General features: G+C 43.3%; 1 protein-coding gene across 2 annotated transcripts; it reads right to left on the bottom strand.

Annotated features, from left to right (window-relative positions):
* Positions 1–891: 891 nt before the first annotated feature.
* Cdk1 (cyclin dependent kinase 1) lies at positions 892–16,468 on the bottom strand. 2 transcript variants are annotated; one of them, XM_040732376.1, is made up of 9 exons: positions 16,326–16,392; positions 13,579–13,641; positions 12,675–12,750; positions 10,151–10,307; positions 8,784–8,907; positions 6,863–7,033; positions 4,919–5,082; positions 4,688–4,829; positions 892–2,672 (listed from the first exon to the last, which is right to left on the bottom strand). In XM_040732376.1, the coding sequence occupies exons 4-9, from the start codon at positions 10,249–10,251 to the stop codon at positions 2,574–2,576; spliced, it is 801 nt and encodes a 266-aa protein (XP_040588310.1). In that variant the 5' UTR covers positions 10,252–10,307; positions 12,675–12,750; positions 13,579–13,641; positions 16,326–16,392; the 3' UTR covers positions 892–2,573. The 2 variants fall into 2 exon arrangements, with proteins under 2 accessions (XP_040588310.1, XP_005070852.1); XM_005070795.4 differs by lacking the exon at positions 12,675–12,750 and having other exon boundaries at positions 16,326–16,468.
* Between the last annotated feature and the right edge of the window lie 9,004 nt (positions 16,469–25,472).

Raw genomic sequence — 25,472 nt, 5'->3', positions numbered from 1 at the left:
GTTGAGAACTCACTTTGACTAGTGTCATCTCGTGCCCTTTGCTTCCACTGCTGACTACACAGAGCTTCCCTACAACTAAATCTTGTCAGATTTCAAAGCCATGTTGCACCATTTTAAACCAGGAGCAAGAAACCCCAAGATCAATTTCCCAGTGCTGTGTAAGTTAATCTGTGGCCTCCTCATGGAAGAAAACAAAGACTGATGCTATGACTTTGGTAACAAGAAGTGAGATTTACTGTTCAAGGTGGGCGAGGTACAGCAAAGACGGGGGTTGGAGGCACATGCCTGTTCTGAGCTTGTTGGCATGGGTTAAGAGTCCCAGACAGTGCTCTTGTCACTCCATAAGGGATTTCTGAGTTCAAGGCCTGGTACAAAGCAAGCAAGTTCCAGGACAGCTAAGGCTGTTACTCAAGAGAAAACCTTCATCAAACCAGCCCACCACTCCCCCCTCACACATAAAAATCTCATTCTGTCTTCTGGGAAAGTGCGATCATTTTATGTTCTTTCTGAGTCATTTTCCATTAGTGCTTATTCTAAGTTTTTAAAGTCCAAAGCACTTCTAAAACTGTTCAGATTGAAGCAGCCAACTCTTGGGCAGAATAAGAGTTTGGCTGTCTTGCTCATACAGACATGTGCTACCTCATGAGGGGCCAAAGGCTGTGCTGCTGGGCATGAAACCTCTATCATAAAGAACACTACACAATACGCTCATTCTCGTGGTCTCTGCAGTATTTTAGTCTATCAACTGTCTGGAAATAGCATGCCACTCTCACTCACTGAGGTTCCTTCCAAATACAAAGTAGTGATAGCTAACAAAACCACTACAACTGCTTTTGTTACCCAGTCTCTTCCACAGCAGAGAACACGGCTGAGATCATTCCAAGGACTGTCTCCAGAAGACTGTATTTTATTTACTTTTACACATGGACACTTTAACATCTGTAGGTCCTCTGAAAGGTAAATTAAGGACAGTAGTACTTGAAGCTACAACAGAAGCAATGCAAGTTAAAGTATAATCTAACTTCAGGTGTGCTTCAAATTGGAAGTTTTTAAGTCATTTAAATGTGTTGCACTGATCACGATTAAATGTCAGAAACCCAATTCAAATTAAGTATAAACAAACCTGTGGGGGGGGGGGGTGAGGGGCACCAAATCCCCAACTCATGCCCCTAAGTAAGATATTAAGAGGCTGGGTTTTAAAGTAAAACTTTAGGAACCAGGGTCTATGACCAACCCCCACCCCAAGGCTCTCTAGCCATGTGCCCAGTTTATATCACCACAGGTTTCTGCAGCAAGCAGCATTCACCAACCACTTACTACTGATCTGCCTAGGTTGGGTTCTATGAGAAGAAATTGGCAGCAATAGAGTTAGAAACCTCTAGGCTGGCCTCCAGCACTAGAGTTTTCTAAACACGAGGGAGTTTCTGAAAACTGGAAGGATTGGAGACTAGTCTAGTGAACTTGATCCCTCCAAGTGAGACAGAAATCTACAAATAGAGCATTATGCTGTAGGAACTTCCCTGACTTCAGTGCGTGGGGGGGGGCTGAGTCTGAGCTATCGTAAACTGAGCTGGCTGAAGGAACAAGTCAGAGCTCAGTCTTTTCAAGATACTCCAAACATTTCAGCCTTTCATTCTGAAGATCAGTAGTTCCAGACATTTCTTTTGACTACTAGCAGACAGATCAGGCTGCTTCTAAGAATTACACTAAGCAACATAATTTAATTCCCAAAGTGAGTAGTCTCACCTAAATATTTGGACAAGGACATTTTTAGACACTGCTAATAAACAACACTGTCAAAGAAGTTTAAGCAGTTTTCCAGTTAGACTTGGAAACTCCTCTAACCTACCTCTGACCACGGCACAGGAGTCCAACTGGACAAACAGCTTTCACAACCCTAAAAATAGTGAGTCTTCATAAATTTCTGAAACTTTCCTTCCTCTCTGGACAGCCCTTGGTCTCTAGCTGTAAAACCTGGCCCATTTTGGTACACTTACATGTTGGTTTTACGTTACTAAAAGTCCTATAGATCGCTCAGATCTTGGGTCTTCTTACTGATGCTTAAACACAAGTTGAGAAACGCGCTCACAAGGTAGATGGTAGTTTACACGCAGCCAGAAACTGACAGGAAAACTTAAGTACCCAGAGGACGAAGGTACTCCAAAGCACCATGAGAGCTGAACTCAGCTCCTAAATTGCATGGTCCCAGCTGCAGGAATAGCTGCTTTGAGTCGCCACAGTTCCTTGCAGCAACACTTCTACTTCTGTTACAGTAACAAACAGCCACCAGTGAGATCTACACATATACAGAATTATTATATTTAAATTCATATGGAATAATATTTACATGTTAATTAAGTTATATGTATGAAATTAAGAAAAGTCCAGGTGATGGTTTACAAACAAACAGAAGAAAAATATACAAGATAGGAAGAGAGCCAACGGGAAACGCCAGTATCTGGCCCTGCCACAGCAAGCAGGGACTTCACAGAAAAATATACAAGACAGGAGGAGAGCCAACAGTAAATGCCACTATCTGGCCCTGCCACAGCAAGCAGGGACTCCACAGAAAGCTACATCTTCTTAATCTGATTGTCCAAGTCATCAAAGTATGGGTGCTTCAGGGCCATTTTGCCAGAGATTCGTTTGGCAGGATCATAGACTAGCATTTTCTGGAGAGAAAAAGAAAAAATAAACTTAGAAGATGAGCCCTTTAAAAATCCCATAAGCCATAGCTGCTTCCAGCACTGAGTCATGTTTCATGTTTGTAATCTCAGTGAGTGCCTGCTTAGGGGGAACTTAACTTCACCAGCTCACTACCAAGCTGGCCTTCTTACACCTCCAAGATGCTCAACTCACAGATCTCTGTCATAAATTATATGATTATTAACAGGTAGCTTCTGTCATAAATTATAAGATAAGCACTCAGACAGCTTTAAAACCAAAACATAAATTTACAGATTACCTAATTATATCTACCTTGACAATTACATGTTCATCTGTTATTTACAACATTCCTGAAAAGGTAGTAATCAACTATTGTGTTTCATGATAAGTGTCCAAAGAACACTTGCCCAAACCAAAGGAAAACACCACAATGTGTTTTTATAAACACAGCTACAATAGATGAATTATTTACAGTAAACCAATTTATATACTCCAGAGGAAATATTTGATCTTAATTTTTTCATACATATTATCATCAGAGAAAATTAAATCAATAACAGACTAAAAGCCCATCCTACCCCGACCAACAGGGCCTTCAACTACAGTGTAGTGAAGGATGACCTTGAAACTCCTGATACTCCTGCTTCTACCTCCCAAATGGTGTGATTATAAGCAGGCGCCACAGATCAATCCCAAGGCGTCATGTATGCTGGGCATGACACTGGCGGGGGCTACACCTTCAGGCCCTACAGACACTTGCTAACTAGTTACCAATTAAACTCATGTATTCATTCAGAATTGTATGAAGGCTTTGAGAACATGTCAGTTAATCCTCACAGCAAAAGGGAGAGATATGCTCTACTCCCCAGATTAAGACACATCTCTTCAGGACATTAAGAAACTTGCCCACATCCGTAAACGTGGGGAAAAATAAACTGAAATCTGAAGCCAAGTCCAACCAGTAATCTAGTTTCCACCTGTGGGAAATCTTGCTTCTCGGGAGCCTGCTAAGGACACAGACATTGCTGACTGTAGCACAACAGTCTTCTGATAGAGTGCAGAGGACAATGACACTGCACAATGTCCAACAACTGACAGGACCACAGCAAGAATTAGCTAGCTCAGGGTGACAGCTCAACTGAGAAAATCGGTGTACAGAATTGGCTTTTGTTAAGTGAAGTTAAATTTTTATGTTCAAAGACTTGAGAGCTAAGGATATATAGCCCAGCAGAGTCCACGGTCAACCCCCATGGAAACCCTACCTCCCATCCATGACCCCCCAAAACCATTAAACAAACAGGAGCTAGGAACTTAGGCATGACCAGCAGGTTGGGCCCAGGATATAGAAATATTTCTAAGTTAACCAACAATACTAATAAGCAAAATGTGTAAAGGCTGGAACCTGGATAAATCTGCGGCACAATTCATAGACTGTAACAGAGCTAAAAGACCAAGTGGAGCACGGATCTGATTCCTACTATGAATTAATATTTAAATACCGCTCTACCTACAACAAATTCCCTAAAATAGACCTTCAACAGTAATTTTGTTCTTTGCATCATTATTTAAGGAAAATAACTAACTGGGTGCAGCAATGTAACAGAAAAAAATGTTACAGTAGTCTTTCCGAGTCTTTCTTAGGCCAGTCCTGAGAAATGGCATTTACGCTATAAAAAGCCCGAATAACTCTAATTATCAAGTAGTTATCAACCGAGTACAGTATGATAAACACACAAAACAGCCAGAAAGGAGTCATTCTGATTCAGCAACACACTCTCAATTAAAATGGTGTGTGAGTGTGAGCCCTGGCCCCTGCTACAGTGTATCTACTGCAGCCTACAGAAGAAGTGAGAAAGTCTACCACAGAAGATTACTCAGGACCACCAGCACTTCCTAGCTCAAAAGGCAGCTGTCACTACAGGCACCTAACACCAGCCACATCTAACTCCAGGACTGAGGATGTCCTGTCACTATGAACGTGCAAGTGTAACACGCAAACCATAAAGCACAGTGGGCTTACTGAGAGCAAATCCAAGCCGTTTTCATCCAGGTTCTTAACATGGGATGCGAGGCTCCCTGGCTTCCACTTGGGAAACGTGTTCTTGTAGTCCTGCAGAGACTCTACTTCTGGCCACACTTCATTGTTAGGAGTCCCCAGAGCTCTGGAAGAAGCAATATGCTATCACATACACAGTGCCTTTATTATTTAACCTTACAAGCTTTTAATAGCTTAGGCATAAAATGCAATTACCTGAAAATCCTGAAGAGCTGGTCAATCTCTGAATCGCCATGGAAAAGTGGCTTCTTAGTAGCCAGCTCTGCAAATATGGTGCCTATACTCCAGATGTCAACAGGGGTGGAGTAACGAGCTGATCCCAGCAACACTTCTGGAGATCGGTACCACAGTGTCACTACCTGGTACAAGACAGAACACAACATAGACACAGCTGCTTCACTGGTCTGTCTTTCAGAAAGCTGTGCAGGCCTCACCAAGAGCTTAGGTCAATTAAATATATACAATAAACTTCCTGCTTTTCAAATCATTAAAGAAGAAAGATCAAAGTAGCTACAGTCTGGCTAGGTTTAGTGGCATACACCTCTAATCCCAGCACTCTGAAGGCAGAGGCAGGCAGATCTTTGTGAGTTCAAGGCCAGCCTGGTCTACAAAAGGAGTTCAAGGCTAGCCAGAGCTACATAGTGAAACCCTATAGTCTGGAAACCAAACAACAAAATAGTTACCACCTGATTATGTCCCCAAAAAAACTTAAGACAGAAAAAGAACTAATAAATAATACACGGTTTAGGAATAGTACTGTACAAGTGCAGGTTTTATTTATATGTTAACAGGGGCAGTCAAAATTAACATTCATAAGACATGCATGACAAAAAAAACCCCAATTGATTAATGATTTAGAACTAATCAATCTTAGTAGTATATTCATCAAAATAGTGATGCTATGACCTCTAAGAACGCTAATGGGGTCAACAACAGTTCCAGCCATCAAAGAAAATGCATGGAACTGTGTAAAATAAAAGGAATAAGGTAGGGTTGAGAAGGCAGTCAGTGGAGAACTTGCCTGAACATTCATGACCTCCGCACCCAAGAGGCAGAGGCAGGCATCATCAACAGCTACCCAGAGGATTTGAGGCCAGCCAGGGCTACAAGAAGCCCTCCCTCAAAAACCAAAAGAAACGAGGAAAATAGACAAGAGTTCGCCTGATGCTATGGACTCCAGGTTCATAACTCCCCAAATGTTCTTGCAATTTACAAGTCAATGCCCTTTCACAAACACCAGCAGAACCTAGTCTGACGATGCAGACTACAATCCCAGCTCCCGGAAAGTACAAAGCCTATCTGGCCCAGTGACTTCAAGATCAGGCAGGGCAATTTAGTAAGACCTTTTCCAAAATAAGAAAGAGGTAAAAACACAGTTCAGGTGTAGAACACTTGCCTGATATGTGTGAAGCCCTAGGTTCAAGGCCCACTACAGAGGAAAACAAAACAACCAAATGAAATGCCAAGCATCAACAGAATACCAACAAAGCTTGATGACGGACCATGGGGGCAGCTCAGTAAGGACTGGAGCTCAATCCCTAGCACTCCTTCCCTCAACTACAGTTACTGGCTCCTAAATCTATCAGAACAATATAGACCTCAGACAGCAAAACCTGCTTTTTAGTTGATCTGAATGACCATAGCAGGGTCCAATCAAGAGGAACCACAGCTCTGGGAAAGATTGATATAAAGAAGTAAGAATTCGTCGGGGGTTGGTGGCGCACGCCTTTAATCCCAGCACTCGGGAGGCAGAGGCAAGCGGATCTCTGTGAGTTCAAGGCCAGCCTGGTATACAAAGTGAGTTCCAGGACAGCCTCCAAAGCTACAGAGAAACCCTGTCTCGAAAAAAAAACCCAAAAAAAAAAGAATTCCAAAAGCTACAGTAAACCCCTTCTGCAAGGCCTCTTCAGGAATCTCCCCTGACGAAAGATGTCAAAAGTTCCAGCTCCACTTTCAGAGTAAAAAAATATATAGTTCACATATAATCAAGAGTGACTGCAGAGACAAGAAGCAATGAACTGATACTACCAGAGCAGAATCTTTTTTCAAGATGGGTATTTCTTTCTTGGTATAAAGACTGTAGGTCAAGATGGGTATTTCTTTCTTGGTATAAAGACTGTAGGCAGCAATCCAGCTTACCTCGTGTGTGTACACTCTAATCGGTATTCCAAAAGCTCTGGCAAGGCCAAAATCAGCCAGTTTGATTGTTCCTTTGTCATCGATTAATAGATTTTGAGGTTTCAAGTCTCTGTGAAGAACTCTTCGTGAGTGACAAAACACAATCCCCTGGAGGATTTGGTATAGGTAACTCTAGAAAAAAAAAAGCCAGAAACTTAATCATGCTACAAGACTCTGAAATGAAATGACCACTGTTTCTATCAAAAGAACTTTCAGGCCCCGTTAGACTAACATAGACTTGTGGGCAGGAAACCTGTTTACATATAGTATATGTGTACAGAAGGATGTATCTATACCCACGTGAGCATTTAAAATTTTGGTCCCCTATCTTTAGGTCACAAGTTAGCTTCCTATGAAGAAGTTTCCTCGACACGTTCACAACAAGTGCTTTTTCTTGAATAAAGTTGATTTTTCATTTCTCTCACTTTACACACACTTCTCTTTGGAGACATTAGACTGACTTTAAGTTTGAAATGAGAAAAATGTATAACAGATAATACTGAAGTTCAATCATAACCTAATTCTCATGTGTGTGGACACACACACACACCCATGCAGCTATCAGGGCAGAGGTGGAAGTCAAGTGTCTTAAGTTTTTGAGGTAGCATCTCATTAAACCTGAGTTCGTCATTTTGGCCAAACTGGCTAGGCAGTAAATTCCTGGGACACACACCTTTCTCCTCTGACCTCAGGCTCTGGGATTATAAAAGTACACACTACCACACCTGACTCATAGATGCTGGGAACCAGAACTCAAGTCCCCATGCTTACAACATAAGTATTTTCCCTCTTGAGTTGTCCCCAGACCTTACAATCTAGTTCTGAAAACAAAAGTAATATTTGTGCTACAAACCAAACAAAAGCAACAAATAACAAGAACAAGTTGGGGAAGGGGAACAGAAAAACATTGGCATTATTCTAATATATATGATCTAATACGTTACAATAAAGCAAAGTCCAAACATCATTAAGAATACTGTGCTGGGTGGTTTTATTTCAACAACACAGGCTAGGCTGGAGAAGGAGCTTCAATTGAGAAAATTCCTTCATGAGATCGAGCTGTAGGCAAGCCTGTAGGGTATTTTCCTGATTAATGATTGGTCATTGTAGTGCCATCCCTGAGTTAGCATATATGGTTCTTTGGTTCTGTAAGAAAGTAGGCTGGGCAAGCCATGAGAAACAAGCCAGTTAGCAGCACTCCTCCATGGTGTCTGCATCAGCTCCTGACTTCAGGTTTCTGCCCTGTTTTAAGTTCTTATCCTGACTTCCTTCAGTGATGAACTGTGGGCAAAATAAACCCTTTCCTCTCCAAGTTGCTTTGGTCATGGTGTTTCATCACAACAGCAGTAACCCTAAGACATACACAATACAAAAACATTGGCAATGGTGGGTACCACTACAAATCAAAGTGGGAAAAAAAGGCAATAAAAGGAACTATCAACTCTTGTTACTAAAAAGACCTTTGAAATCACTGAACAATATCTTAATATAGAAAGATCAGTGAATATGTACAGGCTATCTCTATATCATGTTAAATATCAAATAAAATAATTGTAATAACTGTGATTTAACTTAAATACAATGTTTACATTAACCAAAATATATTTTTCATAGAGAAAGTCCTCCCACCAAGCATCAGCCATAGTACATTTTGTCTCCAGCAATTTAACACATAGTCCACAGTGTGGCGCTTATGTCAGATACTACTTTTCACTTCCTAGAACTGTCATTAAGATGGGCAAATAACCTCATCTGTGTGGAAAGAAAATAAAACCCTCTCTACTTCTATATTCTTACAGATTTTCCAACATTCACCCACAAAACAAGGATAAGCACTACATTCAGAGTACATAAGTATTAATATAAATATGTAAACCCTTACCTTAACGAGTGAAGAATCCATGAACTGACCAGGAGGGATAGAATCCAAGTACTTCTTGAGATCCATGGACAGGAATTCAAAAATTAGATACAACCTAGAGTCCTGCATGAGCACATCCTGAAGACTGAAGAGGAAACAGTGCATGAGAGTTCGGCAATACCTCTGCCTCAAACCTTTGCCCAGTACAACTGCTCCTGAGAGCTTCGATTAGCAGAAGCTTCTCATCAACTACCTTCACACTGCAGACCTGAGGGAGGCCTGCCTTTCAGGACTGTAATTTATGTATTCCCATACAGTTCGTCTTTGTTCCTCAGCTTAATTTTATTGAAGTAAATTAATTATGGACATTAAAGAATAACCTAATTTTAACAGCTGCTCCCAATTGCTCCTAGCCCCAGAGTAATAGAACCTAGGCCACTGGTAGAGAGGCCTGTCACCCCTTCTGACACAGAGGCAGAAGCCAGGAGGTTAAGACAGAGAATCTTTACATTCAAAGGCTGCCTGGGTTAGAGTGAGTTTAAAGCCAACCTAGGTAATTTTGTACAATCCTGTCTCAAAACAACTTATAGAAGGCTGGGTGCGGTGATTTAACTATGGTCCAGGCACTTGTGAGGTTGTTACAGAACAGCAGTAAATTCCAGGTCAGTCTGAGTTAGAGTCCTGTCTCAAAAATTCAAAACCCAGGATTGGATATGGCTCAGCAGTTAAGAACACTAGATACTCTTCTGGAGGACCCAGGTTCAATTCCCAGCACCCACATGGCAGTTCACACCTGTCTGTGACCCCAGTTCCAAAGGATCTGACACCCTCACACAGACATATATGCAAGCAAAACACCAACCAATGTTCGTAAAAATAAAATTCAAAACCCAAAACTTAGGCTGGCCTGGGATACAGCTCAGTGGTAGAGCATTATCTTAGCATGCCCAAAGCCCTAGGTTCAGTACCAAGCACCACTAGAAATTCTAATGAGCCACTCACTAGACAATGTCCTCAAAGACCCAGCCCAAAGGAGTCAATAAAAAATTAAAACATTTTCCCCACTCCAACCTAGCTACTTTCCTAAAGGGCTTTTGGGGGCCTGGGCTCTGAAAGCTGGGGATGACAAAACTCCTTACAGAAGGCTTCTTTCCTCCCATAGCTCCCATGCCTGTTGCCTGTTCCTCCAGTCAACACTAATTCTCAGCACCATGTCTGGAAGTCTTTGAACAGGTTATTCTCTTTATCTCCTCCTAGCATCACAGTCAACAAAAATAAACAGGACTCTATCTCACTGTACCCAGAAACTAGGCAAACATAAAAATGTCCACATTAAAATTGATCTCAAGTAGCATGAGGAGTATTGTTTCAATTCAGACATAGCACACCTGACTATATTTGGATGGCGAAGTTCTTTTAATAGAGAAATTTCCCGGATCGCAGTACTGGGTACTCCTTCTTCCTCACTTTCAAGTCTGATTTTCTTCATGGCCACTATCTGGCCAGTAGTCCTGTGTCTACCCTTATACACCACACCATAAGTACCTGAAATGAAACAAAGATTTTTAAGTGAACCCTAAAGGTGTCACATGATAGATGTGCCTGCTGTGGCCAGACAGGAGGTAACCTCACATACACTTAAACTCTCACTACTTCCAAAAGGAAACTGAAGGTAACTACAACCTAACATACACATGGTTTAGGTCTAAAATTCATGGAGTCACCCAAGTCTCCCACAGTTAAGCTTCCTTCATGAGCCAGTATACAAGTTGAAATTCACCTGTCAAATATCCTGCATGCAATTAAAACACTATGTAAACTGAAGCTGGGAAAACAGTACCAAGTGGAGGCTCTTGGACACTTTCAGGACTTATGCTTTCTCTACTTTTACACATCCCAAAATGTAGTCAACAGTCCTCAGCCAGCAGAGTAGAGACTAATACCACACATTTTTATCAAGTCCAATAAAGCTGCTATTGCTACAGTAGGAAGCCTCCCTCCCATTGGGAATGTTGAAAACACTAACATGAGTGTCACATGAACAGCAATGGCAGTAAGAAAAGACAGTGGGCTGTGGCAGTCACAGCAACATGGACTAATTACCTCACCTGTGATGTATATACTTCTCCAGATGTTACAGGTATCTTTTAAACTCAGGGTCCAGTTTAAAGAGGTACTAAAATCCCTAGCTATATATAAACTTTGTTAAACAGCTTTTCATGACTTCAGAAAAGACTAGAACACCAGGCCTGATGACACACAGCTGTGATCATAGCTATTCAAAAGGCTAAGGCAGGAAAATTCCAAGTCAGATGCAAGCCTGGACAATTTGGTGAAACCTATCCCAAAACACAAAAATTTCAGCATGGTGTACATGTCTGTAATCCTATCACTTAGGAAGAGGAGGCAAGGTTAGACACTGTGTAAAAAACTCAAAGGATTAGAGCAGCCATTGCTTTTACTGGCTGTAAGAATCTGTCCCAATGATCAACTGTTTAGAATATTAAGCAGCTTGCTCAGCACAAGCTAAAATGTTCACATAAGCTTTGTTCTAGCATTTTTTTTAATTACAGGAGTTTGTTTTCCTAAACAATTCAGTCATTTTAATGATATTATTTCAAATAAAATCTTTACTATTTTGATCAAATGCGAGGTGACTCTGAATAACCAAAATATCCCATATAAAAAGGACTACATTCTGTCTGTGAAGTCATGGGAAATCTATGCACTCACAGGTTCCTATAGGGTGGATATCTGGCTTGTATGAAGCACACAGTCACTAAGCCATTAGCAGGAGGACACTGAACAGTCTCAATTAGCAAGGTATATAGCAATCCAATAAAAAATGATTAATTCTGAATTCCTACAGCATTTTCTGTTTGTTTCCTCCTAGTGGACTACTACATTCCTTGAATAAAGTGCAGAACTCAGTAAACATTGACTTAGACAACACAGAACTGTCTTGAGTGTCTCAACTCCTGGCTGTTCTCAATGAATATCTGATTAGGGCTACACAAAGCATAACCACCTTACTTGTTAATCACTGAACACTATTCATGAAATAACCAGTAGATGCTCAGAAATTCATTCATGTTTTAGATAAAGTAGTTTAAATCATTAAATAATTGGGGGGTATCAAACAAGGTTGGAGAGATGTCAAATGATTTCAACAAGACGGTTTTTAAGCACAGACTACACAGAACCCAAGACAGCCAGGCACAGTAGAACAGATAAGCCTCTAGGCTAGAGAAGAGTTCAGGAAAGCAGGTGAAGGTGCTCCAGCACCTGAGCAGCTCCTGTGAGAGACATCGGGCCCTAGCCTTCGTGGAGCCTAAACCTGGAGCAACTCAAAGGAATACGGAGGCTGACACAAAGGAAATGGCCAAATCCCTTCCCTTCAACCAGAGCAGAGGTTCTTATATGTGGGTCCAGACCCCTTTGGGAATTGAACTGCCCTTTCACCTAAGACTATCAGAAAACAGGTATTTTTACATTACAGTTCATAACGGTAGCAAAATTAGTCATGAAATATCAACAAAAACAACTTTATGCTGGGGGGGGACACCACAACATGACGAACTATACTAAAGGTTCCCAACATCAGGAAGACTGACAGTCACCGAACTACATAGAACAAGTTGAAAAGTGAAGCCAGCATTGGATGGTTTTACAAAGTCCTATCTGAAGGGATCAAAGGAATGCAACTGGAGAGGTGGGTGGCGGCAGGGGAGGCTACCATGGAAGGAGACAGTTGTGGAGATGATGGTCACATTGCAACAGAAAACCCAGACTCCCAACTGACACTACCTGGACCGCTCCTGGCTTACTAAAGTCCCTGCCTTGGTTTTAATCCCCTGGGTAAGTGGGGTCTCTGAACAGAGATGAAAATGAAAAGTCCTCAACAGAACCCACATAGAAACAAGCTCCACCGTTTGCTCCTGGAGAGCTAAGAATGACGTCTTGACTCCTAGGTAGAAATATGGAAATTCTGTTGCAGGGAGAGAAAAAAAAGAAGAAATAGGAAAGGGTTATTTTCATTCCTCATTTGTGCCACATGGGCCTAAACATTGTTCAAAATACTACAGAAAGGAATTGAACAACACATGAAAGCCACTAAGTTTAGTCATTCTTGCCTGTGGTAACCCCATAGAAAATCATTCACCTTAGCTTGTCAATTACTGCACCCAGTTTATATAATGGAATCTGGTATTTAGAATTAATTGAATAAGACTAAAAATGTAATGTGAAATTAGTATAATTCTACTTCCCTATCCTACTCCCCCAAATACAAGTTATCAGTAGTGTTTCTGAAACACACGAATCTGGTGTGCTCAGTACCAGAAGTGAGATAAGCTCAGTAGTGTGTGAGGTCCTATGGTCATTAGCAAAGAAGAATCCGAATAATTTAAATTCTTTTGAACAAGAGTTGTAAGTGAAGCATGTCTTACTGTTCCTGTGATAAGCACCCACACAATAGCAACCTACAGAAGGATTTATTTGGCCTCAGAATCTGGGTCACAGTCCAGCAGGAGCACAAGGCAGCTGAGAGGGAAGCTTCCTGCACTGGGCTCCCTCTCTCCACGTACAGTCCAGGATCTCAGCCAGGGAACGGTGCCCACAATGGGAGAAGGGTCTTGCCTACAGGAGTGCTCAGGGTGACTCCAGATTCTGTCAAAGTGACCACTAACACCAACTGTAACAGTGCACTAATCCACCTAAGTACAAATACACTAATGATTACAATCAATCAATGTCTTTGTGTTACACAGTAGCACTGTTGAATTATCTTTAAAAACTGTATACTAAAACTACTCACCTTCTCCAATTTTCTCTATTTTGATATAGTCTTCCATAGTTACTCAACAGGTTATGATAGACCCTAAAACAAGGGAAAACAATAGTGTGATTACATGCCACTAATTGATCAATAAGATATCGCATACAAAGAGTGTTTTCCGGCCGGGCGTTGGTGACGCACGCCTTTAATCCCAGCACTTGGGAGGCAGAGGCAGGCGGATCTCTGTGAGTTCGAGGCCAGCCTGGTCTACAAAGCGAGTTCCAGAACAGCCTCCAAAACAATACAGAGAAACCCTGCCTCGAAAAAAAACAAAACAAAGAGTGTTTTCCACAGTGCCTTCTGCATGGCCCACAAATAACAATTGTTATATCAAAACGGTATTACCAGGGTTATTTACTCTTGCAGTAGCTTTCTAAGCCTTCTCATCTCCCAAGACATTGCATTTGCATACTCCATACAGCATAGTACTTAGTCTCTTGGAATTCCACAAATAAAGCAGGCCTTGGTTTTTTTTTTGTTGTTGTTGTTTTGTTTTTGATTTTTGAGGCAGGGTTTCTCCGAGGCTTTTGGAGGCTGTCCTGGAACTAGCTCTTGTAGACCAGGCTGGCCTCGAACTCACAGAGATCCATAAAGCAGGCCTTGTTAAGGAAGGCCTGTCATCCCAGCTGCTGAGGAGGCTGACACAGAAGGATTAAAAGTTCAAGGCTAGAACAACATAGTGACACTATGTCTCAAAATAAAAAATAAAAAAATGCATAAGGTTTTAGGTTTGATTCCTAGGACTAAAAGTTTAAAAAAAAAAAGGATAATTTTAATGCCAGTACATGCTAATTCTACCCAACCATTTCAAGACACACTGCTACTGTACTAAATTTGTACTGTTTTAGTTTTCTGAAAATCCTAAGAATGAGAAGGAAATCACACAGGATGCAGTCCACGCAGTCCTAGCACAAGGGACACTGAAGCAGAAGAGCAAGTTCAAGGCCACCCTGTGGCCTAGTTAACTGCAACACTGTCTCAAGGAAATGAAGGAAGCACCACCTTAAAGTACAACCACTAGAAATAACATTTGTTTACTACAAAAAACATTTTAAAGCATCCAATTCACTGGAGTAACAGGAATGCTCAGCCACTCAAGTGAATTGAATGCCTTCAAAAGCAGCCACAGACAACCCCACTCAAGACACTCAAAGGGAAATGTCAATAAGCATGGTAGAACTGTGTAAGGTACTGGGCTGACACCAGCTAAAGTCATCTGGGAGGAGGGAACCTCAATTTAGAAAATGCCTCCATAAGATGGGGACTGCAGACAAGCTTGTAGAGCATGTTCTCGACTGATGGGGAGGGCCGGAACCATCGTGGGTGGTGCCATCCCTGGGCATCCCATGGTCCTGGATTCTATAAGCAGGCTGAGCAAGCCACTAGAAAAAAGCTTGCCCTTAGCACTCCTCCATGATCTCTCAACCCCCTGCCTCCAGGTTCCTGCCCTATTTGAATTCCTGTCCTGATTTCCTGTGAGGATGAGCTGTGACAGGGAAAGGGAAGTCAAGTAAACCCTCTCCTCCTTTGGTCATGGTGTCTCATGTGTGGGTGGCCAGATGCACAAAATTCTAACCACACTTGCAAAGTGTCACGAAAAACATCCTTGCCTCACACAGAATGGTGGAAAAAAGCTAAGTATCTTCTGCCGTGAAAGCCCTTCGCCCCGGATCAGATCTTTACCAAGGTCACATAATAGCTGACATTTCTTGAATTCTGTTCCTGACAAATTCCTTGCCAAAGTAAAATGAACCCCATGAAGTATGGTGACACAGCCTGGAATCCCAGCTCTCACGTCTACACACACAGGCAGTGGCTCAAAAAAAAACTCAATTATGCGTATCTTTTATGAAATTACAATGGACATCTAGAAAAATCCTTTTCCTTCAATAGGCATACGTAATATAACCATAGTACATTGCAACTTTTCAGCCCCCTTAGTACATCCAGCCAAGAGTTAAGGCGTCTTCAAAGATGGGCTCATTTCCCTCCAACATTTTCCAGTCTCCCGGGGCTGGTGCCATTAGCTGCCCAGAGCTAATCTCTCCAGCCCAGACCTCCCACTTTTCGGGGGATGGTGGTGCGCACACCAGAAACTTCAGTAGCAGCTAGTTCTTTTAAAGAAGGACGGATGTTAAAGCATCAGTGTTTCTACCTCTCAGCATTTCTTAGCCTGGGTACCGTCTGTGGCTGTCTCCAAGCACAGACAACTAAAACTAAGGGACGATCCTCCTTGGTTCTGAACCTTCACAGTCATGCTTTTAAACGACCACGGAGCAGTTTCTCCCGCAGGACCCACCGAGGAGAGCCTCCGAGGGGAGATGGCGCGGCGCAGCCTAGCTCTGCAGAGGCCAGCCAACGGGGCCTAGGACACAGCTAGGCACCCAGCCCACACCCGGGGCTCCAGGGAGGCCCTGCGGGGCTGCAGGAACCCGGGGCTCGGGTGAGGCCCTGCACGCCGCAGGGACTCCGAGCTCTAGTGAGGCGCTGCCCCTCCACAGAGGACCCCGGGCTCCGGTGAGGCCCTGCGCGTCCACACGGGGACCCCCCGGGCTCCGGTGAGGCCCTGCCGGTCCACACGAGGACCCCCGGGCTCCGGTGAGGCCCTGCCCGTCCACAGGGGACCCTGGGGTCACACGATGCCCTGCCCGTCTACATGGGGGTACCCCGGGCTCACGTGGAGGCCCCGCAGGCCCTGCCCGCACCCGGCCCTCCTCACGCCATACCTCTCTGGTTCCCGCGGCGGCCACTCCGCAGTTCCGGACTGCGCGGACGCAGCGACTCCGGGAGCTCAGAGGCCGAGTGCCAGCAGTTTCAAACTCACCGCGATAAAGCGCCCGGGATCCACCAATCAGGTTACCCGTAGACGTTCAAAGGAGCCAATCATAGCCGAGCTACGGTGGGGCGGAGCTGCCTGAGAGACCAGAGCGCGAAAGGGAGCGGAAACCGCGGCTGGAGGAAAAGCAGTGGGGCGGGCGCCAACTGACTCTGAGCTCTGTTTTCCTTCCAGGGTCGTCCTCCTGTTTCTAGACAGTCTGATCTAATTTTCTCTCTCCCTCTTTCTCTCTCTTTTGTAACTTCCCTCCAGGAGTAACACAACTCAAATACATTGAGTTGAAATAGCTAGCCACAAAAGTGATATTGCCATGATATAGAATCTCTTACCGCTAACATTTAAAATTACTTTGCGATTATGCTTTTCAAAAATATATATTAAGCTGAGCATGGTGGCACATGTCTTTAAACCCAGCTCTTGGGAGGCAAAGGCAGGCAGACCTCTTGAGTTCAAAGCCAACCTGGCCTACAGAGCAAGTTCTGAGACAACCAAGGCTACACAGAGAAACTGTTTTGAGAAAAACAAAAAGTGTGTGTGTGTGTGTGTATAATATTAAGTTTCATTATGAAATTTCCAGACAACATTGGTCTTTGTTAATTCTCAACCCTTCTCCCTGTACTCCTAGTCCCCTCACCATGTAACCCCACCCCATCCAACCCCCAGCTTCCTATGTCACTTGGCCCTGTTGCCAGCCCCACAGGAAAAAGGCTTATACACACACTTACATATGAGTATGATATGTGGAAAAAGGCTTATACACACACATATGAATATGATATGCTAGGATCTGCATATGAGAACATGCAGTCTCTCTCTCTCTGTGTGTGTGTGTGTGTGTGTGTGTGTGTGTGTGTGTGTGTGTGTGTGTGTGTGTACTCTCTTGATGTATTTTCCAGCTCCATCCATGTTCCTACAGATCTCATTGATTATGGTTTTTCTGGCCAGCAGAAGGATCTCGTTTAAAGTACCTTGACAAGATAATCAAAAGGGAGATAAGGAAACACTGAATGATGCCCTCAAAAATGAAAGGAAAAATGCCTGTCTCTATGATTTCATTCAACTGTGCCCATGATTCCCTTTTATACTGTGTATAAAATGTTAGAATAGTAAACTTTTTAAAATATCTCCCCACAATAATTTTAAATATTCCTTAAGAAGCAAAACTTCACAATCCTATGGACAAACAAAAAGACATCTATTTTATATGCTCTAACTCAGTATCAAAAGCCCCAACTCATCACCACACTCCAACAGCATGCCTCAAAGAGACTGTGCTCCACCCTGGAAAGATCCTCTTCTTGTTTTTTTTTTTTTTTCCCCTTTTTGTTTTGTTCTGCATAACAGCCCTGGCTGCCCCGGAACTCGATCTGTAGACCAGACACTGGCCTGGAACTCGCAGAGATCCCCCTGCCTCTGAGTGCTGGGATCAAAGGCATGGGCCACCACCACGCCTGGCTGTCCATGCCTGGCTGAAAAGAGTCTTAATTCCTCAAGAAAAGCAGCGTGATGTGGGCCTGGAGAGATGGCTCAGCAGCTAAGAGCATTTTGATCGTCTTTTTCCTCTTCCCCAATTCCTACAGGATCATTGATAACTCCTTATTCCACTTTTATGCTAGGCTTCTCTCCCTCTCCCAAAACAACAAAGCAAAACAAAACAAAAACAAACAAACAAACAAGCAAAAGACTAATAAGGAAAAAAAAGGACAAAACAAAGCAGAATGAAACAAAAGTGCACTAAAATACCACTGAGTTCATTTTGTGTAGGCCAGCTACTCCTGACTGAAAGCTAGTTGATAAACCCACCAATACTCCATTAGAGAAAACTGATTTTCCCTTTGCCATTAGGATCAATTGCAGATAGCTTTTTTTTTTTTTTTTTTTTTTTTTTTGGTTTTTACGAGACAGGGTTTCTCTGTATTGTTTTGGAGGCTGTCGGTCCAGCCTGGCCTCGAACTCATAGCGATCCGCCTGCCTCTGCCTCCCAAGTGCTGGGATTAAAGGCATGCGCCACCACCGCCCGGCGCAGATAGCTTTTTGGTGAGGAGTGGGAGCCCCTGTCTCCTTACCTCTTTCAACGATAGGTCATCTGGCTTGCCTACATGCAGGCCCTGTGTGTGTGGCCACAGTCTCTGTGAGTTCCTGTGTGTGTCAGTCCTGCAGTGTCTCAAGGCCCTGTGTGCGGCCACAGTCTCTGTGAGTTCATGTGTGTGTCAGTCCTGCAGTGTCTCAAGGCCCTGTGTGTGCAGCCACAGTCTCTGTGAGTTCATGTGTGTGTCAGTCCTGCAGTGTCTCAAGGCCCTGTGTGTGCAGCCACAGTCTCTGTGAGTTCATGTGTGTGTCAGTCCTGCAGTGTCTCAAGGCCCTGTGTGTGCGGCCACAGTCTCTGTGAGTTCATGTGTGTGTCAGTCCTGCAGTGTCTCAAGGCCCTGTGTGTGCGGCCACAGTCTCTGTGAGTTCATGTGTGTGTCAGTCCTGCAGTGTCTCAAGGCCCTGTGTGTGCGGCCACAGTCTCTGTGAGTTCATGTGTGTCAGTCCTGCAGTGTCTCAAGGGCACAGTTCCCTTGGAGTCAGTCATCCATAACCTCTAGCTCTTACAACTTTCCTGCCTCCTTTTACACCCAGATCCCTTAGCCTTGAGGTTAGAAGTCTGACGAAAGCATCCCCTTTAGGACCAAGTGGCTCCAAAGTCTCTCACTACAGGCACGTTGTCCAATTATGAGTCCCTGTGTTAATTCACTTCTAGTGCAAGAAGCTCCTCTGCTGTGGATTAAGCTAGGCACCAATCTATGGGTATAGCAGTCTGTCATTAGCAGCCATTTTATCGCTGTGTTCCTTTAGCAGAATGATAGTATTTGATTTTCCCGTAGGTCCATGACCTATCTAGCCTCAGGTTCTTGGCTATTTTAGCAGTGTCAGGTTCAATCTCATGGAGTGGACTCTAAATCCAATCACAATATGGTTGATTAATTCCATAACATTTGTGCCAATATTGCATCCGTGTATCTTACAGGGGGTTTACTGTTGTAGGTCACAGGGTTTGTAGCTGGGTGATACTATGTGCATTTTAAAAAGTTAGTACTGGGGGTTGGAGAGATGGCTCGATAGTTAAGATCATTTATAGCGCCGGGCGTTGGTGGCGCACGCCGTTAATCCCAGCACTCGGGAGGCAGAGGCAGGCAGATCTCTGTGAGTTCGAGGTCAGCCTGGTCTACAAAGTGAGTTCCAGGACAGCCTCCAAAGCCACAGAGAAACCCTGTCTCGAAAAAACCAAAAAAAAAAAAAAAAGATCATTTATAGCTCTTGCAGGTGACGCAGATTTGATTCTCCCATATAGAGATTTACAACCATCTGTAACTCCAGTTCCTGGAGGTCTAGGGTCCTCTTCTGACTACTAGGGAACCAGGCATTACACAGTGTATGTACTTATAGGCAAAGCAATGATACAATGATACACTTAAAATAAAAGTAAACAAGTCTTTGTAAAATAAACAACTTTTTATGTGAAAAAGCAAATACTATAGAAGTGTCTTAGTTGGGGCTTCTATTGCTGTGATGAAATACCATAACCAAAAGCAAGTTGAGGAGGGAAGGGTTTATTTGACTCATACTTCCTCATGGTAGTCCAACAGAGAAGGAAGTTGTGACAGGAGCTCAAACAAAACAGGAACCTGGAGGCAGGAGCTGAGGCAGAGGTCATGGAGGGATGCTGTTCACTGGCTTGCTCTCCATGGACTGCTCAGCCTGCTTTCTTAGGTAATTCTGGACCATTAGCCCAAGGATACTACTACTGGCAATGGTCTGGGTCCTTCCACACCGATAACTAATTAATAAAATGCCCTACAGCTAGATATTATGGAGGCATTTTCATCATTGAGGTGCCCTCCTCTCAGATGACTCTATCTTGTATCAAGTGGACACAAAACGAGCCAGCACAAGCTATCACTCTGGTAGAGCACTTGCCCAATATTCATAAGGCCCCAGTTGATCCCCAGCACTACAAGAAGAAAATAAGATTTAATAACACCTTTTATACAAGGAGGTGCCACCGTCATCTGATGCCCCTATATGAATGTCCTGCCTTGACGATGTCTTGCTCTTGGGTGACAGAGGATTTGGGAATCATGATGATGAAGGTAGGAGACTCTGTGCTGACTGTATTGTTTCGTGTGGGGGGGGGCATGGTGTGTTGTGAGGCTAGAGTAAGAGACAGGGTGATGGTCTCTAAGAAAGCAAGTCCTAACCTCACTTAAGGGGCTCTCTCTTCTCCTCCTCCCTCCCTCCCTCCCTTCCTCCTTCCCTCTTTCTCTCTCTGTCTTTTTCTCTGAAAAACAATCTGCCGCTTAAGTCTGCTTTTTTTGTTTGTTTGTTTGTTTGTTTGTTTTTTGGTTTTTTTGAGACAGGGTTTCTCTGTGGTTTTGGAGGCTGCCCTGGAACTAGCTCTTGTAGACCAGGTCTCGGGTGCGCCACCAACGCCCGGCTTAAGTCTGCTTTGTATTTCTTTATGTTTTGCTTTTAAAGTATAATAGTTTGAAAAACATTTTCTTGAAAATATATGAAAGAAAAAGTCCCTATATAAAATGGGAACTTGGGCAGGCATGGTGGCACACACCTTTAATCCCAGCATTTAGGAGGCAGAGGTAGGTGGATCTCTGAGCTCAAGGCCAACCTGGTCTACAGAGTGAGTTCAGGACAGACAGGACTACACAGAGAAACAAAAAGAAAAAAACAAACAAATGAAAAACAAAAACACAAACAAAAGAATGGGGTCTTCTGGGGTGAGATGTAGGTTGGTTGTGGGGTGCTTGCTTATCATGCACAAGGCCTTGTGTTCTAGTCCTACACCCCACTCCCTCCGGCAGCAGAACTCAGATAAACACACGTACATGGGAAGAAACCTCTGAAAAGAGAGAACTCTGTGAGTTCAAGGCCAGCCTGGTTTATAGAGCTAAGACAGCCAGGGATACACAGAGAAACCACATTTAAAAAAATAGACAGAAGATGGATGGATAGATAGATAGATAGATAGATAGATAGATAGATAGATAGATGCAGACAGATGTTAGACAGACTAGGGACTTGAACTATAATTATTTACCTGTAGCACATGCATAACCTCCCAACTGTTTAATCATCTTCAGTTTGCTTGTGATACATAACACAGTGTAAATATCATGAAAACAGTTGTGCTCAATTGTTTAGGGGAGGATGACAGGAAAAATGACTTTCAATAACATGGATCTGTGGCTGTTTGTCACCAGATGCTTTCGGGGATTTATTTTGTTTTTGTGGATTTTGTTATTTGTTTGCTTGAGACATCATTTTACGTAGCACTGACTGCCCAGCAGTCACCATGTAGGCCCAGACTGGTATGGAATTCACCATAATCCCATCTCAATTTCCCAAGTGTTAGGAAGTACCACTAAGCACTTGATTCTAGATTTAGATCCCAAGAATATGAGGAAGCTGATGTCACACTGAATTGACATACTATTCTGGTTAGTTTATGTTTAGTTTGGTGGTTTTGTTTGCTTATTTGTCAAACTGATACAAGTTAAGTTCCTCCAGGAAGGGCGAACCTCAACTGAGAAAACACCTCCATCAGACTAGCCTAGATGCAAGTAGGCAAGGCAGGACTGGATCTCAGGGCAAAGCAGGACTCTGCAGCATCTTGTGGTACTAAGCTGTGGTGCTAGGAGGCAAAGTCTACTAAATGCATGTTTTTTACTTAACGAATTTTAAACTTGTGATCAGTGTTGTCTTACAGTTACTATTGCTGTGATGGAACACCATGACCAAACAAGTTGGAGGAGAAAGCCTTTTATTCCACTTATACCTCCATAGCACTGTCCATCATGGAAGGAAGTAGGACAGGAACTCAAGCAGGACAGGAACCTGGAGGCAGGAGCTGATGCAGAGGCCATGGAGGGGTGCTGCTTACTGGCCTGCTCATCGTGGCTTGCTCAGCCTGCTTTCTTATAGAGCCCAGGACCACCAGCCTAGGGATGACATTACCCACCATGGGCTGGGCCCTCCCACATCTATCACTAAAGAAGAAAATGCCTTGCAGCTGGATCTTATGGAAGCCTTTTCTCAGTTGAGTCTCCTTCCTTTCACATGACTCTAGCTTGTGTCAAGCTGACATAAAACTAGCCAGGACAGGGCTGTTGGCACAGAATTCTGTTTCAAGTTGAGGTGCATCTGAATATGATAAACAACGTGGTATGGATTGTGAGATGCTCGGTTACAGGGTCTCACTCTGGATTCCTCTCTGCTCTGGTCCTTTGTGATGTCTGTTAAAAGAATTCAGATGAGAAGCTTAGTGATGAGAAAATAGGGTTTATGGATGATGAAGAGGGACACCATCAAGGGATGAAAGTAGGCAGCGGCCAAGGGGACCACTGTGGAGGAAAACACCCTCACAGGGTAAGTAGATGGTGAACAGTGTACTGAGCTAGCCTATATTTTTGGTCGGATTTGTGTTTTGTAATGTACCCAGAACAGATGACCTTTCTGGGAGGCATTCTCCTGAGCAAGTGATTGGCAGGCCCCTTTGGATTACCTATTAAGAAAGGGAGTAATGGTATTTCTTTGTTCTTTATCAGAATGCCTCTGGCTAGATAGAAGTCTTCTGAACTTCTGGGTGGTTTAGAATCTCTGGCCTCCACTCTGGGCCAGAGGAACACCCAGAGCCTATTCTTTTGATCATTAATCAAGATCCTGAGGTTTCAGTTTCTGACATTACTGACTGCCAGACCAGCTCCTAAGTCAATAGCTACCTATAATACCCAGAATTCCCACGTTGGCGCTTAACCCCTGCAGTGACAGCACTAAGAAGTTGTTGTTGTTTTAAAGTGATTAAGACACAGGAATGGGACTGATGCTCTAATAAAAGATTTCAGGGAAGTCCCATTTCTCTTCCTTTCATTGTGGAACACACTATGCAGATCGGGTTGGCCTCAAACTCAGCCTGTCTCTGCCTACTGAGTTCTGAGACTAAAGACAGACGCCACCACACCCAGCACTTGGCTGTGCCTTAATTCTTTAAAATTTTATCTTCATCGTGTTTTAAATGCTTACCCATCTGACAATCTCTTCAATCTTTGTTTCTTCTTGTGACACAGTCTTGTAATGTTTTCTGTGTAGAGGTAAAAGGTAACTTAGTTGTTCCTGCATAATTGATCTGTTTTTATGATTGACCACTTCAGAAAAAGCTGTTTTGACTTCCTGTGTCATTGTTTATGTCATGTGTACTTTTAGAATTTCTAATTTAAGAAAATACGAAGTTTCTTTTGCCTATAGATGTTTCTGCTATAGTCTGCTCTACCTGACGAACTCAGGGATGAAGGTGTGGGGGGGTAAACCCAACTGTCAACTTGATGAGGCCTGGAACCACCTAGTAGACTAGCTTTTAACCATGCCTTTAGGACCTTATCTTGAATAAATTCACTGAGGTAGGAAGATTGGCCCACTGGGGGGAAGGGGGAAGGCCTATTCCCTAGACTGTGATCTGGAACAGTATTGTTGTGGTTCAAATAAGATGGTCCCATAGGTACATGTATTTGAATGTTTAGTCATCAGTGTGTAGAAGGAACTCCTTGATAGGATTAGAAGGGTTAGGAGGTTTGGCCTTGTTGGAGAACTTGTGGTGGTTGGCTTTGAGGTTTCAAAGCCCATAGCAGGGCCAGTCTCTGCTGCTGGCAGATCAGGATGAAGGACTCCCAGCTAGCTGGGTGTTGGTGGCGCACGCCTTTAATCCCAGCACTCGGGAGGCAGAGGCAGAGGCAAAGGCAGATCTCTATGAGTTTGAGGCCAGCCTGGTCTCCACAGTGAGTTCCAGGACAGCCTCCAAAGCAATACAGAGAAACCCTGTCCCGAAAAACAAAAACAATCAAACAAACAAAAAATCCATTGGTCTCTTTTTCCTTCTTCATGATCTTCTTGTTGTTATTGTTTGTTTTGCTTTGCTTTGCTTTGTTTTTGAGACAGAGTCTCGCTGTGTATCTCTGAATGTCCTGGAACTCATGCTGTAGACCAGACTGGTCTTGAACTCAGAGATCCACCTGTCTCAGTCTTTGGAGTGCTGGGATTAGAGGCATGTGCTACCACCACCACCTGGTCAGGCCTCTGTTTTTTAACTGTGGATGCCATGTGGCTAGTTGCCTCAAGCTCCTGCTGTGGTTGTTTCCCCACCATAATAGAGAGACAGTACCCTCAAACTGTGAGCCCTCACACTGTGAACCCTCAAACTGTGAGCCCTCAAACTGTGAGCCCTCACACTGTGAGCCAAGATAAAAGCCCTTTCTCCCTTAAGTTGCTTTTGTCAAGGTATATTAGCAGTGTTAATCCCACTGATTAAGAATAATACCACTACCACAGTTTAAAGTCAAATTTGAAGCAAGTTTTAATTAAAGAGTGGCCAAGTGGATGGCCAGGTCCATACCCAGTTTCCTGGAAAATGGCCCGGAATCACAGTTTATAGCTTAAGAAGGAAACCTCATAATTCGTTGCATTTCCCATCAGGTCCAATCAGGGACAAGCTTACATCCTGACATACCTCCATTCTGTGAACTTCCCACTCACATGTGATCAAGCACATCCAGTACAGATGGGTCAAACAAACTTGTTTAGGTGAATGAAAAACACGTGACTTGTTATCTCCCATGAAGAACAGCCTCCAACATTTCAGGAACTATCTGTCCTTGGGCAAGGCAGATCAGAGGCATTTTTGTTTCATGATCTCTTGGGTATAGCAATTAAAACATTGTAACTTGGCTCTCATAAGAGTAGTAGGAAGAAAAAGGGACAAGGTAAATTCTAATTTGCATTATTCTAAGAATTCCAGATTCCCCCCAAATGGTCATGCTTTTACAATATGTCTTAATTTTTTTATTCACAAATACATTTATTTCTTATATTATTTCTTTTTATTTAATTTATTTATTTTATATGCTAACCATAGCTTCCCCTACCCCTCCTCCTCCTGTTACCCACCCATCGTCCCCCCAACCCACCCATCATTCACTCCTTTAATATCTTA

This window comes from Mesocricetus auratus, unplaced genomic scaffold, assembly GCF_017639785.1.
Source record: "Mesocricetus auratus isolate SY011 unplaced genomic scaffold, BCM_Maur_2.0 Super-Scaffold_100027, whole genome shotgun sequence".
Taxonomy (NCBI): domain Eukaryota; kingdom Metazoa; phylum Chordata; class Mammalia; order Rodentia; family Cricetidae; genus Mesocricetus; species Mesocricetus auratus.
Note: the sequence above shows the minus strand (reverse complement) of the source record. Positions and strands in the feature narration are given on the sequence as shown.

What these genes read in the sequence shown, in the direction of transcription:
- Cdk1 (XM_005070795.4), bottom strand. Translation starts at nt 13,615, where the DNA reads ATGGAAGACTATATCAAAATAGAGAAAATTGGAGAAG. An exon ending in AATAGAGAAAATTGGAGAAG is followed by an intron (nt 10,308 to 13,578) that starts GTGAGTAGTTTT and finishes GTTTCATTTCAG; the next exon opens with GTACTTATGGTGTGGTGTAT. An exon ending in CGCCATCCAAATATAGTCAG is followed by an intron (nt 8,908 to 10,150) that starts GTGTGCTATGTC and finishes TTTCCTCTTCAG; the next exon opens with TCTTCAGGATGTGCTCATGC.